General features: G+C 29.5%; 3 protein-coding genes across 3 annotated transcripts; 2 read left to right on the top strand and 1 right to left on the bottom strand.

Moving 5' to 3' along the window:
- Positions 1 to 2,235: 2,235 nt before the first annotated feature.
- LOC101268114 (uncharacterized) lies at positions 2,236 to 3,982 on the bottom strand. Its single transcript, XM_004241580.5, has 4 exons — positions 3,833 to 3,982; positions 3,443 to 3,660; positions 3,282 to 3,348; positions 2,236 to 2,980 (listed from the first exon to the last, which is right to left on the bottom strand). The coding sequence occupies exons 2-4, from the start codon at positions 3,625 to 3,627 to the stop codon at positions 2,678 to 2,680; spliced, it is 555 nt and encodes a 184-aa protein (XP_004241628.1). The 5' UTR covers positions 3,628 to 3,660; positions 3,833 to 3,982; the 3' UTR covers positions 2,236 to 2,677.
- Positions 3,983 to 8,063: 4,081 nt separating this feature from the next.
- Positions 8,064 to 9,014, top strand: LOC101268404 (non-specific lipid transfer protein GPI-anchored 14-like). The gene is made up of 2 exons (XM_004241581.5): positions 8,064 to 8,458; positions 8,544 to 9,014. The coding sequence occupies exons 1-2, from the start codon at positions 8,143 to 8,145 to the stop codon at positions 8,777 to 8,779; spliced, it is 552 nt and encodes a 183-aa protein (XP_004241629.2). The 5' UTR covers positions 8,064 to 8,142; the 3' UTR covers positions 8,780 to 9,014.
- Positions 9,015 to 14,467: 5,453 nt separating this feature from the next.
- Positions 14,468 to 17,272, top strand: LOC101263328 (NAC domain-containing protein 79). The gene is made up of 3 exons (XM_004242141.4): positions 14,468 to 14,743; positions 15,924 to 16,192; positions 16,749 to 17,272. The coding sequence occupies exons 1-3, from the start codon at positions 14,563 to 14,565 to the stop codon at positions 17,142 to 17,144; spliced, it is 846 nt and encodes a 281-aa protein (XP_004242189.2). The 5' UTR covers positions 14,468 to 14,562; the 3' UTR covers positions 17,145 to 17,272.
- The last annotated feature ends 150 nt before the right edge of the window (positions 17,273 to 17,422 follow it).

Raw genomic sequence — 17,422 nt, 5'->3', positions numbered from 1 at the left:
AGTGGGATAGAGCTGAATTCTATATGTATATTGATTAAATAATCGTACACTATACATATTAAATGGACTCCATATTATTTAATGGAATGAAAGAAGAGACAACATATAATAGGTTTTCTTCTATTTTTTAATTGGATTAAAAATTAGCCATATGCAGCTTTTTAAAAAAAAGTAGAGACAACAATAAAAATAAGTAGGCAGCACAAGCAGACATGTTAACGATTTGCTACCTGCTATTCTCCTTTCTTATATAAGTAATTTATATATTAGTTATATAATAATATTTAAAATCTTCGATTATTCTATTATATAACATATTACAACGGCATAGAAGTTGTGTTATAGTCAAATACCTAAAAAAAAATATTTAAAATAAAGTATACTAGAGAATATACATAATACATAAGACTCAAAAAGCTAACAATCTGGCTGAAAACATTAAATATCTATAAATTTTAAATTTAGAACTCCATACACTTAAAAATCATCATTTTAAAATATAGAACCTATAAAATAAAACTTTGACTTCATCTTTGGGTTTAACTGTTTGCAATTCCTTCAGACTTTGAGTTTCTATAGTCGTCAGTGGCGGGTCAACTTAATTAGTGACTTAAAAGATAAAAATAAGTCGAAAGCCTAGCTTTTATTTTTTTAATTCCAAAGTTATTTCTCATTTTTTAATGAAAAGTTTATATTTTTTCAATGGTCTTAAACTCTCTATATAAATCAAAATATTTTCTAATCTTATGGTCTTAAATATGTCATGTGGATTTTAAATTTAAAAATTGACAAAAAAGAAAAAAACATTCTTTAATATTTGAAAACAAACAAAAAGAAAGACATAAATATTTTTTTTTAAAAACAATACTTATAATAATTCTATTATTACTTTTAAAAAAAGGTCTAAGACGAATGACTCATTTTTAAAGACAGTGAGCCGCCCCTACATATAGGGACTAGAGACTGTTAGAGCTAGTTTGGATTTGAATTAAGTCAAAATTCATACGGTTGAATTCTTAACCTATGATGTTTGATTTATTTTTATCATTTTAACTTGAAATCAAGTGCTTATGAACACATTTTTAATATATTTGAACACTCCAAAAGTGCTAAAAGCTATTTTAGCTTGTTAACACGTCATTGTTGAAATTTTGTTATTTTTAAGTTAATATTTGGAGGACAAAAAAAACTGAAAAATAAAATTAAAAAAAATCAGTCCATGTAGAGTATGTATAAACAATACTCAAAAAAGTGAAAAAGCAAAGCAGGCTCGAATCTGCCATATCCACCAAAAAGATACTTGTAAACAAAGGTTAAAACATAATGGGGGACCAAAATATTAAAGTCTGAGATTATCATTCACAAGTTGTATTGGTTCTCCATGTTGTATAAACATGGGGGCCATCGTGACAACGATAAGACTTGTACCTAAGTTAAGAGCATCTTCTTTTTTTTAAAGAAAAATATAAATAATGATCCACAATCACAAAGAACCAAACAGATTAACAGATTCACGTCATTGTGTACACAATATGCAGGCAAAGGTATCGTAAAAGTAGATTAAAAAAAAAATATAATCGAGCTGCACACAAATTTGAGGGGTTTAAAAAAAGCTAATGACTAATAGTCAAGAAAGAGATGGGCAGCCCATTATAACAGAGCCAGCCTAGCCTAAAGACAAACTAGTCAGCGATCAAACTTTTCTTTAAATGAAGACGACAACTTGCTAACTCACGCCTCTAATTTTCTTCCTTAATCTCAGGGAGGTGATTAATTTAGACAAACTCAACCAACTACATCAAATAATCATATATTATTTATTATACAAAAACAAATCAATCCACGTAATCTCCAATGTTTTCCCATCACAAAATATTCCCTTCCAATCTATTTTTTAATAGCAAAGGAATCATGGCATACACTATAGAAAAATTGAAAATCTGTGAACAGAATCACATAGTAGTGGCGATAATCATGCTACTGAACGTTGAATAATTACAACATGATTCATTATCAATGTTGAAAATACTCACTAACACATGCTTAGCTCCATCTGTACTGCACTTTGATTAACAAAGCAAGTAGCACGCCAACAACAACAATTCCACGAGTGGAGTCTGGGGAGGGTCTTACCATTACCTCGTGGAGGTAGAGAGACTGTTTCAGGATGACGTAAAAGTAGTAGCAAGCCAAGAATAGAAAAAGTAGTACTTGGTAAAGTAAAAGACAAATGAATTTGTAAGAACTAAGAAGACCATCTTTTCCCATTCAGATTAATATTACAATGAAGGAAGAAACTCCTCCCTCTTTGAGTCTTCATGCTACAATAAGTACTTTCAACTCATATCATGTTCTAAATGCTATAAAGGAAACCTAGTCACTCCCAAAGTCTTACCTCTTTCTTTGGGGCTACTATTACAGTTTTATTCTTTTGGACATAAAACACTCATTCACCCCCTTTTCTCACAATTTACACATTACTGGATTTGAATGATTTAGAGAACAAAACTCATCAGCAAATTGGACTAAACTCTCTTTCTGTCACTCTATATATACAATGCTAAATGAATTTAGTGTAGGTTTCTTGCGCCTTTCCCCAAAAATCTCTTCTTTTTATCTAAAATCCTTTACGATGTTGGTTATTCAACATCCAACATCTCTGTGTCAGTAGATTTACCTAAGCTACAGCTGAGATGCCGCAGTTGCCGCGACAATTGAAGCCTTCAATCCTCACAGGAGCTTGCTTGTTCCCAAACTTCACTCGAACACAGCCTCCTCCGCTCATGATGGTGGAGGAGGAGGGTGGTGGTGGTGAGGGTGCCACTGCTCTTTCTGGGATTGGCAGTATGGGAACAAAATTGTGGTTGCCAAATTGGGCATCTTGGATCAGGGGATTCCCAGCCCTACTGGGTGGAGATCCATAAAAGAACGGTGGAGATGAATCGACCTCAAAATTGGCTCTATCAACTTCATAGCTCCCCTGTTCATAGAAAAATCACAACTTGTCAACTACCAGCAAGTAAAAAAGTTGATAACTTCAACAAATTAGATTATCCAGAAACAAATCAACTATATTTTTTCAAAACACTGTTTAAAATGCCTTAAATTTTCAAATTAACTAGTATAAAAACTTCTTATAAAGCAGAACATTAGAGATTAGGTTTTTCTTTTTAATTAACAAAAATTCACCAAAAGAGTTAAAATTAAGTAGATCTACTTGAAACCCACTTCCAAAATGAAGTAAAAGATTAGATTTTTCTTTTTAATTAACAAAAATTCACCTTTGTGAGGATGGTATCCAGCAGCTCAGCTCCAGCTTTCAACTCACAAGCCTCCATTTCTTCATTTCTAAAAATCCAAAACAAAAAACACCAAATAAGCAAGAGACAGAAAGAAGAAGAAAAAAGAGATAAATTGAATGTTGGTTAGAAAAGGGGCATACATAAATTGCATCAGTTGATAAGGTCTGATGGGTTCTTCAACATGAACAGAGTAAGAATCGAAGAACCCAAGCTTACGGGGCTTGGGACAAACGACACCGTTAGACACAGAAATGTCTGCTCTCCCTGTTTCTCCAACTCCAACACAACCCACCAAGGCCTTCTGTTGATAAGCATACATATTCATCTTCTTTTTTCACGTTCACAACAGATCCAAAGCCTGAAAATCAAGAAAATGATTATAAAAACTTAAGATCTTTACTTCCATATCCATAAATATATATATACATATATACATATATATATATATATATATTTGAAATTACTATATATAAACATAGAATAAAAAAAGGAGATGGGTAGATGAGGAAGAAGGAGGTGGGGGGCGTTACCTGGTGGGCTAACAAGTGGATGCCTGTGGAGGGGAGAGAGAGAGATTTGTGGGGAGAGTGAGGCGGAGAGAAAAAGAGAGGGGAGAATTGAGATTGGGGCAGACTATTCATAGGAGAGAAGAGAGAGAAAGAGTTTAGGAGAGAGAAACTAATTACTATTTATTTATTAATTAAAATAAATAAAATATCACGCCAATTACCGTGTCATACTGACGTGTATTTGCTTAATTTTATACAAGTTTGATACTTATTTTGTATGTATTCAAAGTTAGAGGGCACAAACAGCATCTAAAATCTGGTCAAAGATCATGTTTATGTATTATGCTTTTTGCATTGACGATCTTTCACACTTTGCAAGGATGGTTAGTAGGAATCATCATGTCATACTGACGTGTACTTGTTTAACTTTGTATGATTGGTTTGATACTTATTTTGTACGTATTCGAAGTTTAAGGACATAAGTATCATCTAAGATCTAGTCAAAGATCATGTTTATGTATTATGCTTTTTTGCATTGACGGTCTTTACTTTATAAGGATGGTTGTTAATAATCATCATATCATACTGACGTGTACATTTTTAACTTTGTATAATTAGTTTGATACTTATTCAGTACAAATACAAAGTTAGAGAATATAAATATCATTTAAGATTTGGTCAAAGATCATGTTTATGTATTATGGTTTTTTGCATTGACGACCTTTCACACATTGTAAGATGGTTACTAGGAATCATCATGTTATACTGATGTGTACTTGTTTAACTTTGTATAATTGATTTAATACTTATTTATACGTATTTGAAGTTAAAGGACATAAGTATCATCTAAGATCTAGTCAAAGATCATGCTTTTTGGCATTGACGGTTTTTACTTTATAAGGATGGTTGTTAATAATCATCATATCATACTGACGTGTACATTTTTAACTTTGTATAATTAGTTTGATACTTATTCAGTACAAATACAAAGTTAGAGAATATAAATATCATTTAAGATCTGGTCAAAGATCATGTTTATGTATTATGGTTTTTTGCATTGACGACCTTTCACACATTGTAAATATGGTTACAAGGAATCATCATGTCATGCTGACGTGTACTTGTTTAACTTTGTATAATTGGTTTAATACTTATTTTGTACGTATTTGAAGTTAAAAGGACATAAGTATCATCTAAGATCTAGTCAAAGATCATGCTTTTTGGCATTGACGGTCTTTAATTTGTAAGGATGGTAATTAGTATTCATCATATCATACTGACGTGTACATTTTTAACTTTGTATAATTAGTTTGATACTTATTTTGTACAAATTCAAAGTTAGAGGACATAAATGTCATTTAAGATCTGTTCAAAGATTGTGTTTGTATATTATGTTTTTTTGCATTGACGATGTTTCACATTTTGTAAGAATGGTTAAAAAACATTTATTATATTGACGTATAGTTGTTCAACTTTATATATGTTTGATACATATTTAATACATATTCGAAGTTAGAGGGCATGAATACCATTTAAGATCTGGTCAAAAATCATGTTTATGAATTATATTTTTTTTTCATTGACGACCTTTCACACTTTATAAAGATGGTTATTATGAATCATCATATCATATTGATGTGTACTTGTTTAACTTGATATAAGTTTGATATTTATTTGTTCATATTCAAAGTTAAAGGACATAAATAATATCTAAGATCTAGTCAAGATCATGTTTATGTATTATGCTTTTTGCATATATATATATATATATATATATATATATATATAAAAGATAAAATCTTTTTTTAAAAAAAAAATAGTTGCAATTTCATGAGCAGATTTTATTTTATTTTTTCAAAAGAAAAAAAAAACATATTTGCCTCTTTCCGTATAAACACTCACATAATTCATGACAAGAAAAAAAGGTTAATGAGACGCGGTTAGCCATCTACCGTAGTTTAATGGTTCAGCCTCCTAATTTACTATTCCCTAAAGTTTATTTATTGTTCTCTATTTTTATATTAATTGATGATAATCTTTTAAAAATTCTTAAGGTGATCAATTAATATGTGACAATTATAATTAATATAATGATCAATTAATAGGAGAGTAAGAGAGTATACATGGTTCTAAATAGTACTTCCTTCACTCAATTTTACTTGTTACTTATTTTTAAAATATATTTTTATTTTTAATTGTCACTTTCAACAATAATTTCTTTTCATATTTTACCTTCAAAGTTAAGTACTTATTTTCCTAATCATTTTTCAAGATATCATCATTTAATAGGGAATAGTTTGATAAAATATTTATATCAATAGTTATTTTTTAATTAAAATACCTAATCAACCAGTGACAAGTAATTAACCTTATATAACAACAATAGCATATTTATTCAAATCCCATAGAAGTTTTGAAAGGATAGAGTGTATGCAGATATCACTATCTACTGAAGGTAAAAAAATTATTTTCGAAAGATCATCTACTTAAGTGCATCAATCCAAGTATACAACAACAACATATCTAGCTAAATATCACTTAGCAGTGTGAAAGGATAAAATATATGTAAATCATATCATAATTACCTCGTGAAAGTGGTGAGATTACTCTCAAAAGACTCTTAGCTCAAGTGCATCAAACTTAAGAAAACAATAAAAAAAAAAATTTAAGAAAAAAAACAATGTAAAATCAATTAAAAAAAACAATAACAATAACAAATAATTAAAAAAAACAACGAATATATGACAAAACTACAAGTACATAATTTAGCACTACAATTGGACTATAGATTTAACCTTCAACAGGTTCAAAATGGGGTGGAAAACGTTTACAACCTTCGACTTTATTTTATGACTAGCCTAGTCACCACTCTCATCTACTTCACAATAATGGGAGTGCGGAATACAAGAACATTAAAGAGGAGCATTTGATTTTCCAACATTTGAACATGAACTGCAGAGACCAATTAACCATGAGGATTAAATGGGAGGCTATGGTGAATTCTTGGGAGTCCAAATCTCATGATATTTAAGTTCAAATATTCTCTCCGTTTAAGAAAAAATTATCTAATTTAACTTGACACGATAATATAAGAAAAAAAAGTTTTAAAAGAAGAATTTTAATCTTATGATCCTGAATTAAGATTAAGTCAAACACACTAAAATATCATTTAATTTTATGGTTTTAAACATGTTATTTGAAAAACTAAAATTAAAGTGTTGTCATAATAGAAAAGTAGAGTCCCAAGCCTAATAGGTAAAAAATATTGAAAAAAATTCCAAAAGGATAATATGAAAAAAAATTTAAAATCAAAACGGTAAAATCGCTGGTACTGTAGCGATTTAGGTGGGTGGCGTTAAGAAAAATCGCTGCAAAGCAGCAATTTGCAAATGATTTTTTTTTTAAAAAAAATTGTAACTCACTGCCTGTGCAGCGATTTTACTTATTATTATTTTTTTAATTTTGAAGTAAATCGCCTTCGTAGCGATTTAACTTAATTTTTTTAAAAAAAAATTGAAGTAAATCGCTGCCTTGGGCAGCAATATCACCTATTTAATTTTTTTTAATTTTTTTGTTGTAAATAAATTATAATTAGCCAAAAAAAATCACATTGTCAAACTTCCAAATTCACATTTCACGTCCAGACATAAATATTAACATGCATGTGAAATTTTTTTGTACAAATTTAACGTGTTAATTTACTTCAAAATTTAAAAAAATAAATAAAATTAAGTGAAATCGCTGCCATGGTAGCGATTTACTTCAAAAAAAAATTTTTTTTAATAAAAAAGTAAAATCGCTGCCAAGGCAGCAATTTACTTCAAAAAAAGTAAAATTAAGTAAAATCGTTGCATAGGCAGCGATTTATAATTTTAAAAAAAATCATTTACCAAATCGCTGCCTTGGCAACGACGATTTGTTAAAAAAAAATTTAAAAAATTAATTTTACAAATCGCTGCTACTGCAGCGATTTACCTTAACGGCACCACCTAAATCGCTACATCACCAGCGATTTTATCGTTTTGGTTTAAAAGTTTTTTCATTTATCCTTTTGAAATTTTTGTCAATATTTTTTACCCTTTAGATCCGGGACTTCAGAAAAGTAGGTCATTCTTTTTTTAACGAAGAAAACATGTCGTTTCTTGGAAAGCGGAATTACATTTCTCCAAGCGTAATAAATTTTGTTATCGATGGGAAGCAAGAAAGAAATAAACACCTTTCGTCTAAGAATAACACTATATAAACCGCTAGGCTATAAGCGATATTATTCATTATTCTTAGCTAGAACACACACAAAATTAATTAGCAAAGAGTTGAAAATATTAGTGAAGATGAACAAGTTATCAGTGTTTTGCATGTTAATGTTGGTGACATTAGCAATGTGTACTATAGAAGACGATGTAAAAGATTGTGCAGATCAACTTGGAGATTTGGCATCATGTATACCATATGTTAGTGGCACAGCAAAAATGCCAACACCAGAATGTTGTGAAGATACTCAGAAATTAAAAGCTGCTAAGCCAAAATGTCTCTGTGTTCTCATTAAAGAGAGCACTGATCCATCTTTAGGCTTACCGATTAACACTACTCTGGCTCTTCAAATGCCAGCTGCTTGCAAAATTGATGCTAAAGTCTCTGATTGCCCATGTAAATAACCTTTTTTTTCTACGCTGTTTGGTCAAACTTCTAAAATTAACTTAGTTTTGATGTACTTATTTGTGTTTAATTGCAGCATTACTGAAGATTCCAGCAGATTCACCAGATGCAAAGATTTTTAAAATAACTGATTCAGCTTCTACCACAACCGGTACCTCATCATCCCCTGCTTCTTCTACTTCAGAAACAAAGAGTACTACTTCAGATACAAAGAGTACTACTCCAACAAGCACCAATGGAGTTGCAAAGCAGATCAGCAACAACATTATACTGACTATGGCACTTACAGTAATTGCATTGATCTTTATTTAGAATAATTTGAGCAAGGCTGATTAATTATGGAAAGTGGAAACTAGCTAAGGATCATCACTACTGTTAGTTTGGTTTCTTAGTTTTAACTTGTTTCACTCTTAGGTCCAAATAAAATATCAATTTGCAATAATACTTGTTTGATTAATGCTTGATTTTTATTCAATGGAAGTTGATAAATTTTGTTATTGCTACTGTATTCTGAATGTTACGTTATTTTTTTCTCTTTTATATGCTATATCCTTTGTCCAGATGGTCTTTTAGAAATAGCTTTTCTATCTTCATGAGATAGTAATAATTTCGAGACATACTTAGGTATAGACGCTAATTCTGTTTTTATGCTGATTGATTGCGCTCTATTTTAGGATTTGTTTTGAGTTTTAAGAAAGAAAAACAACAAGGTGAAATGTAAGCAGAACTGTTTAATACAACTAAAACAACAAAATTGAAAATTGATTTGGGCTTCTGGTTTTAGATCTGCTATTATGATGGGCCTAGAGCCCAACACATAATGTGCAAGAGAGAAACCCGAGTTCGGTGGACTTATTCACATGTTTGGATCTCATGTGGGGAGAATTTGCTTTACAAGAAAATTGGCCTAAACTTAAAAAGGACATAATACATAAACATAGTGTTTTAACTCTTTAGCAGACAATTATGACTTTTAATTTTAGTTGAAATCAAATTAAAAAACATATTTGTGTATTATGTCTATAAAAAATTATCGGAATCGGTGGAATTCGCATCTTCTTCTTCCTTCCCACTTTCATGATCAATCCGTCATTAGAGTTTCTAAACTTGCTTGATATAAAAGTTTGACATACCGCTAACGTGAATTGTTTCAATGGAGTATAATATCGAAAGACTCAAAACATTGAGAGGATTGGATGTATAAAATTTGTGACTGTTTAGAGGTGATTTGGAGTTGATTGAAATTGAATATTCAGAGTATACCTCATGTGTAGTTTGTGCAATTATACTTCAATGTACAATTAAGTTATACTTTTACTGTTCCAAATGATTTGTTCATTTTTTCTTTTTTAGTAGTCTCCAATTATTTATTCATTTTTACAAATTGAGAAAGAACAATTTTTTTTACCTATTATGTCCTTAATTATTTACTTTGAAAAACGTAAAACTTTTTAAAATCTTAAATTTATAATCCATCTACTTTACAATTAATATAGGTAAAATGGTAAACTCACTATGTCAATAATTATTTTCTCAATATCTGTGTCAATTCAAAAGTATACAAGTAACTAAGTTCATCTTTTTGAATATATTATAATATATATATACAATGTATAACTCACGTATAGATAAAATATATTATATAGTCAGTGAATAATTCTTATGATTTTGGCTATAACTTATACAAAGAAAAAACATGACTATATTTATTGTAAATTAATTATTGTATTGTATACATTCGAAACCATCCCTTTTACATATAAGAGATTTTCTTATCGAAATAATATATTATTTAAATTGTTTACCAAAAGATATATATTAAAAAGGATCAGAACTAATTAAAAAATGTTATCATTTTTCTTAATTCGGTTAAGAAATGGATCTGGAAGTACCATAACCTTGCATGGATGTATCTGCACGCTAGTATAGCAATCCTAAGCACAAGTTCATACAAATTATTTACAGATTGAAGAGCCACTAGAGTGTTATCGATCACAGGTCTCAATTTCAAGTCATAATTATAAAAAGATTCTTCATAAAAAATACGTTTTCTCAATGAAATATAAATCTTAATTAATCGAAGTCATGCAGAACATAGAATAAGAACCAACTAAAAAACTTACTGCTTGTATTACTGCCGACACATTTGACTCCTTCGATTGGGGGAGAGGGGGTGGGTAGGGGTGGGTGAAGCTATAAATGGATTTTGTGATATAAGCTTTCTATCTACCCACGTAATTTCATGGATTCTATGAGTTTTCTGCGGGTACGTTTCTAGCTACCCACGTGATACACATTCTTAAGTCTAATTTCATAAATTCCGTGCCAAGATATAATTAGACAAAACAAATTAAAATGAATGAAGTCGTAAGATAGTAATATATAAATATACTCTTTTAACTTGACTTGAGATTATATATATATATCTTTTAATTTTGAATCTGAATAACTAGATACCTAAACTTGTATAAAGTTGAACATATAAATATATATGTCCTATATGACATTCTACATGGCATTTTGTGTCCTATGTGGTGTCATACGTGTATTATGTTACGTAGGACCTTGTTAAATTTTATACAAGTTAAAGTATCTACTTGTGCACCACAATTTGAGAGCGTAAATAGAAAATGAGACCAAGTTAATTAAAGTAGACATTTATGTATTATGCCAAGTAAAAGTTAGCTAGCATATCTGTTTTGATATCATTTTAAAGTGTGTGATCATTAGTTATATTCTTAACATGAATACATACAATAATCCATTTTTTTTAAATATCTCAGAAAGTATGTATTTTTCATGTTCTCAAAAAAATTGTGTATTTTCAGCTGTTATCTCCCATCCCTGTGATGTTGTTTCTTATTTTACAAAATATAGTCAGCATTAACAAATAAGCTATAATAGTTTGAAGAAAAAGCAACCATATGAAGTCACTATTGAGTATTGACAAATCACAAATCATTGACGATCCATCCAAAGGTCGACACACACGCACAGATGGAAATTTATTAATTTAAATGCATATAATATTGAATATACTTAGGCACCTGCATAAAGGGTCATAACTATTAAAACTATAGTATGATATAATAGTTTCTATATCTCAATTTAAACGATATTTTTCGTTCTTTAAGGATTGAATAATTTAATTTTAATCAGAGATTTTTACGAACTCTATAAATTTATACTTGTAAATTATGTAAAAAAATATAAGTCAAAACAATTAATGATTCAAAATATTTAAAAGAAATATAAAAAATAAATTTATTTAAATTTTAAAATCGAAAAGTTGCCACATATTTAAATTGAGACGGAGGTCGGAGGGTATATCATATAAAGATGATACTTAATCTTAATATTTAATTAATTAGTAGGTAAGTAAGAGATATTAGTTGAAAGTAAATTATACTCTACACATTTGTTTTCATACGATAATTAATCTGATAGAGCTGAAAAAGAGGTTTTAATTTTGGTATTTAAATAATTTAATTCTGTGTGCTTTTGATGAGCACGTGTGGTGGTATTTCACCAAAGACTTCTACGTTAGGATTGAAAAAAATGTCGTCTCTAACAGTTCAAAATTTAATTTATGCATTGAAATATTTATACAATTTATGAATTAGTCACGTCACTTCTTAAACTAATTATAAGTTACTTCTGCTGTTACAAGTTACAATTCACCCCTTGTATATATAATAATAATAATAATAAATAAAATATACAGAGTCCTTATAACTTTATAATAAAGTTCAAAGCAAAATCAATATTCAAAGAAATAAAAGAGAAGTGGGTAAATAGATAAAGCTTTGATACGAAAAACAATATAAATTGTGACGGAATAATTAGTCTCTCTATTTTTTATTTTCATTCAAAATTTAATCAAAACTTAAATTGAATATTGGATCGAAAATTGTAAAATGTATGACTCTGGAAATTAAAGAGGAAGATATATGGGGAGTCTTATGGTTGGTGATCAATTTAACCACTAGGCAAGTAATTAATCATTTGTCAAAATCAATAATATTAGGTTAAACATGTGTAGTGTCACCCCAATATATAAATATGAGTAATAATACACTGTTAGTATTGTGTCTAGCTATTCACACATGGTTAAACGTAACCCAAATGAGTCATTTTTCTTGCCTAAAAACTAAGGAAAAGGACAAGAAGTTTGGCCTCTATCTCAAATTCTTAACTATCGGAATAGGTTTACATAATCAATTCATAGTTCGTTAACTAATGATTATATATTATAAGAAGTATGTAACTGCTCCTATTATTATATATATTGTTACGTTCGTATATGTATCCTCTATTAAAAATGATTTTTAAGAGCAATCAATGTAACAGCTTAATTGTTATTAAATATGTATTGTTAGCAATAATTAACATTTTTTATATATGTCCTTAAAGTCTTTAGCGACACTGGATTTAATGACACTAAGCTAATATTAATAAAAACTTTGACATTCTTTATTATATATCTATCTATTGCCGTTAAAAATTGTTTTGATTATAGTAATACTCCGAAGCACATATAACACGTCCTGGGCTAATTAGAGGGGTTTTCATTCTTTCATTATTGATGAGTTAAAATATAAGCATTAACAGTGTAAAATCAGGTTATTCGAAAGATGATCATTGTAATTTTATTTAATAGCATCGATTAATAACCTAAAACAAATGGTAAATAACATGTTATATTAGGTTAAATTCCATTAATTTTCATGTGAGAAAAATATTTATACTAGTCGTTTTTGTAAATTGTGTATAAGCAAAAATAATGCATGCATTAGCTCTGTGTATAGGGATCGTTTGGTAGAGTGTATAAATATAAAGTCCAATAGAGTATTTTAATAATGCTTACCTTAGTAATGCATAGTTATTTCTTATACATTGTTTGCTTTGGTGTATTAAAATATTGAAATAGTATGCATTGTATAAGAATATTTTACAAAAATATCCTTCACAATTATATGACTTTCCATTACTAATGTCTAGTAATTAAAGAAATTATTAATGCATTCCTCAAATACACAATAGAGTATAACATTAGTTAATCATAACTTGAAAAAGTATATCAAACAAGAAATTATATACTAATACACAAGTCAATACATCATTATTTTCGCTAAAACACTCTCCCAAATGATTTGAGTATAAAACTTATATTCGTACTTATTTAGTTACTCTTATTTAGTGGGATTATTACTAAGGGAAGAGATAAAAAGGGAGTTTTATTTTTAATTGGATCAGACTAATTGAGGATCTAGACTGATTCACAGGGTGGGTAGAAATGGTTGAAGTAGTTGGACATACTACTGATTATTAAAGAACATATATCTTAATCATTTATTTATTTTCTCTAATTAAATTATTTATCGTATTACATGCACATATATATACAATGTGAATATGTTAAGAGAGCAAAAAGTACGGTTTAAACTTTATTCTACTGTTTGAGAAGTACTGGTTTGTTCCAAATAAAGGCAAATCGTAAACCATAATTTAATTAAATATTCTTAAAACTATATGTAGTTTAATCTACATACACACATTTAATGACTAATATATATTCAAGGGTGTAATCTAGCGATCAATAAAGTAGTTGAGAATCTTGAGGTCTCACATTTAAACTCAGTGAAGACAAAAGACATTAGGGGATTCTTCCTATCTGTCTTAACCTGATGGATATAGAGTTATCTGATATATGTTGCTAGTAGGGTGGTAGATATCACGTAGAGCTAGTCGAGGTGCACAAAATTAAGCTGACCTACGATCATCAACTTAACAATATTTATATGATTATTGAGTAAAATAGTACTGAAAAATTATTAAAAGGCTGTAAGATAGTGACTTGTGATGGATAGGAAGAAGCTAAGTACATACAAATGTCAAAATTAAGCATAGTAAGTCATGTCATAGTTGCATTATAATAATAAGATAATGACATAAGAAAATCTAAAAGGTTAATTGATGCATCTATCAATGTCAATATGGTAGATGTAAAAATGAAGACAAAAAGAATGGCTGCTTATTTCTCAAGTTTTGATACATAGAAAATACCACACCTTTTTATAAACCTCCACAAAAGCATGATGATAGAGCAATATAATATAATGGATGAGAAAAATCTGCCTCCAGGGTTTAGGTTTCATCCAAGTGATGAAGAACTCATAACATATTATTTGAGTAACAAAGTTTCTGATTTTAGCTTTACTACTAGAGCTATTGCTGATGTTGATCTTAACAAGTCTGAGCCTTGGGACCTTCCTGGTAATTCTATACCTAATCTTTGAATTTATTTGGATATTTTACTTATCTTGATCTTTCTTTTCATTTAATTTGTCTCGATTCAATTCATCTTTTATAGCCTTCCCTAACACACTTTTGATATGAAAGAAACCTTCCACTATAGAGAAGCGATCGAAAGTTTGAGTCCCTTCGATTATCCTCCCTCAACCTATCGAGCTTTTTTTTCAGCCCTCTAACTTTGTGTAAGTTATATTATGCGCTCTCACCTGAATTGGTGGAAAGAGTGAACCCGCCACTACATCTCTTTTTGAAGTGAAAGTCTCAACTAGAGATGGAATTTTAGAGCTTAAATAACTCAATTGAGAGCTCTGTAACTGTTGTTTCTCAACAAGCCTGACCCTTGGGACTTTCCTGGTAACCCTATACCTAATTTTTGAATTCAATTTTGATATTTTACTTATCTTCATCTCTTCTTGATCATTCTTTTTCTAAGACTAACATCGTTTCTCGATCCAATCCATCTTCTCCTGGCTTTTCTATGCACTTTTGATACGAAAGAAACCTCTCACCATAGAGAAACAATTGAAAGTCTGGGTCCTTTTAATCACCTTTCATCTCTTTATAGGTTTGATCTTTCTTTTCACTACTTTCACTTTGTTCGAGCTAAATTACGCGTTCTCATCTAAATTGGCAGAGAGAGAGAGATGAACCGGCCACTACATCTTTTCGAAGTGGAAGCCCCAACTGGAAATAAAACTCTAAAATTTAAATAACTCAGTTGAGAGATCCATGACTGATTTTAATTTTGTTTAATTCTCTAACTACTTTAAAAATCCAACACAAATACCATAATATTTTTAAAGATTTTGAGTAACAAGCAACATATTATAGTTCCATAGAAGATATGATTTTGCAGTCAATTAACAAGTAATGTATATCTCTTTTATATAGCTTTTCATTTTATATCAACATGAAACTTTGGAATTGAAAAACTAACTAAATACATATTTAAAAACACTAAATAGAAAATGACATAATTTTTCATTCCCTCTTTTTGCAAAGCTTTTATATTTCTAACATTTTTTGAAATAGATTAAAAAGGAAAGTGCGACATACTACTAATTAAGACAGAAGGAAGGGTAATAGGTCTTATTTTGCATCATATTAAAGATAACGTACTATAATTTGTAATGTGTTGCAGCCAAATCGTCCATGGGAGAAAAAGAATGGTACTTCTTTAGCCAAAAAGATCGAAAGTACCCAACGGGTCTTCGCAGTAACAGAGCTACAGAAGCTGGCTACTGGAAAACAACGGGCAAAGATAAAGAGATTTTTCGCGGTGGAGTCGAGCTTGTTGGGATGAAGAAAACACTTGTTTTCTACAAAGGAAGAGCTCCTAAGGGTGAAAAAACCAATTGGGTTATGCATGAATATAGGCTACAATCCAACCTTGGATTCAAACCTCCCAAGGTAAATAGCAATTTTACTGACCAAACTAAGCCATTATATAAAGTAATTCATCAAAATAATATGTTTTTTTTTTTAAAAAAAATAAATTACAAAACTAGTATAAACGTATTTCATAGTAACATTTTAGGGTATATTTTATTTTTCAAAAGTTGACAGCGTCATATTGATATACGTTACTCACAGTAACTTTTTACTCCTAAAACGTTACTGTGAATAACGTCTTATTCTTAAAACGTTACTTACAGTAAGGTTTTAGGAGTAAAGCGTTACTCAAAAAAACGTTTTAGGAGTAAAACGTTACTCACAGTAACGTATATCAACCTAATTAGCGTTCAAAAATTGAAATATACCCTAAGACGTTACTGTGAAATACGTTTATACTAGTTTTGTAAAATTTTGAAAAAATGTATTATTTTAGTAAATTATTTTATATAATGACTTAGTTTGGTATAAAATTCGCAATTCTATTCTTTTACATTTTAGATTTAGAATAAAAAATAAAAATTTGTAAATGCATGCAATTGTTTACACAATTTTATTTTATTTTTATTTGCAGGAGGAATGGGTAGTTTGTAGGTTGTTTCACAAAAACTCAACTGTAAAAAAATCAAATGCAACATCATCCCAACCATCTGATCAAGTTGAATCCATTAGCGACGCTTACACATTACCAAATTTCAACATCCCTGCCCCTCATGAAGGTCAGATAGTTAACGATATTTCTCTACATAACTACTATACCAGTCAAGAAAACATGAATATCGTTAACTTGGATCCTCTCCCTTCGTTATTACTTTATAAGGCAATACAATGCAGAGGCAATTATAATCATCAACCAATGAATATTGATCCATCTATCAATACCGTGAGTTACCCTTACGGTATTCCATCACAAGACACTATTTATCCTTTTGGAATTGATTTTAATCCAACTTCTAATATTTGGGATTAATTTAGGTTGGCTCAGAGTAAATTTCATATGAGCTACTTTTTTTTGTATTTGTAATACAAACAAGTTACGTTTGATTGACTTGGAAAAATTCCCAGTCTCTATGATATAATATCTTTTATTCAAATTGATTTAAGCTCATTTTATTTTTAATAAAATAAAGAACAAATAAATATATAAGTTGCATTCCAAAATTGAATAAATTGTGATAAAAAGCAAACAAACTCCTCTAAAATCCTAAGAAATTCTTGAGGTAGGGTTCGTACTTCTAGAATATACAT

The sequence above is a fragment of the Solanum lycopersicum genome, chromosome 6 (assembly GCF_036512215.1).
Source record: "Solanum lycopersicum chromosome 6, SLM_r2.1".
Taxonomy (NCBI): Eukaryota; Viridiplantae; Streptophyta; class Magnoliopsida; order Solanales; family Solanaceae; genus Solanum; species Solanum lycopersicum.
This window is presented reverse-complemented; position numbering and strand designations above follow the sequence as displayed.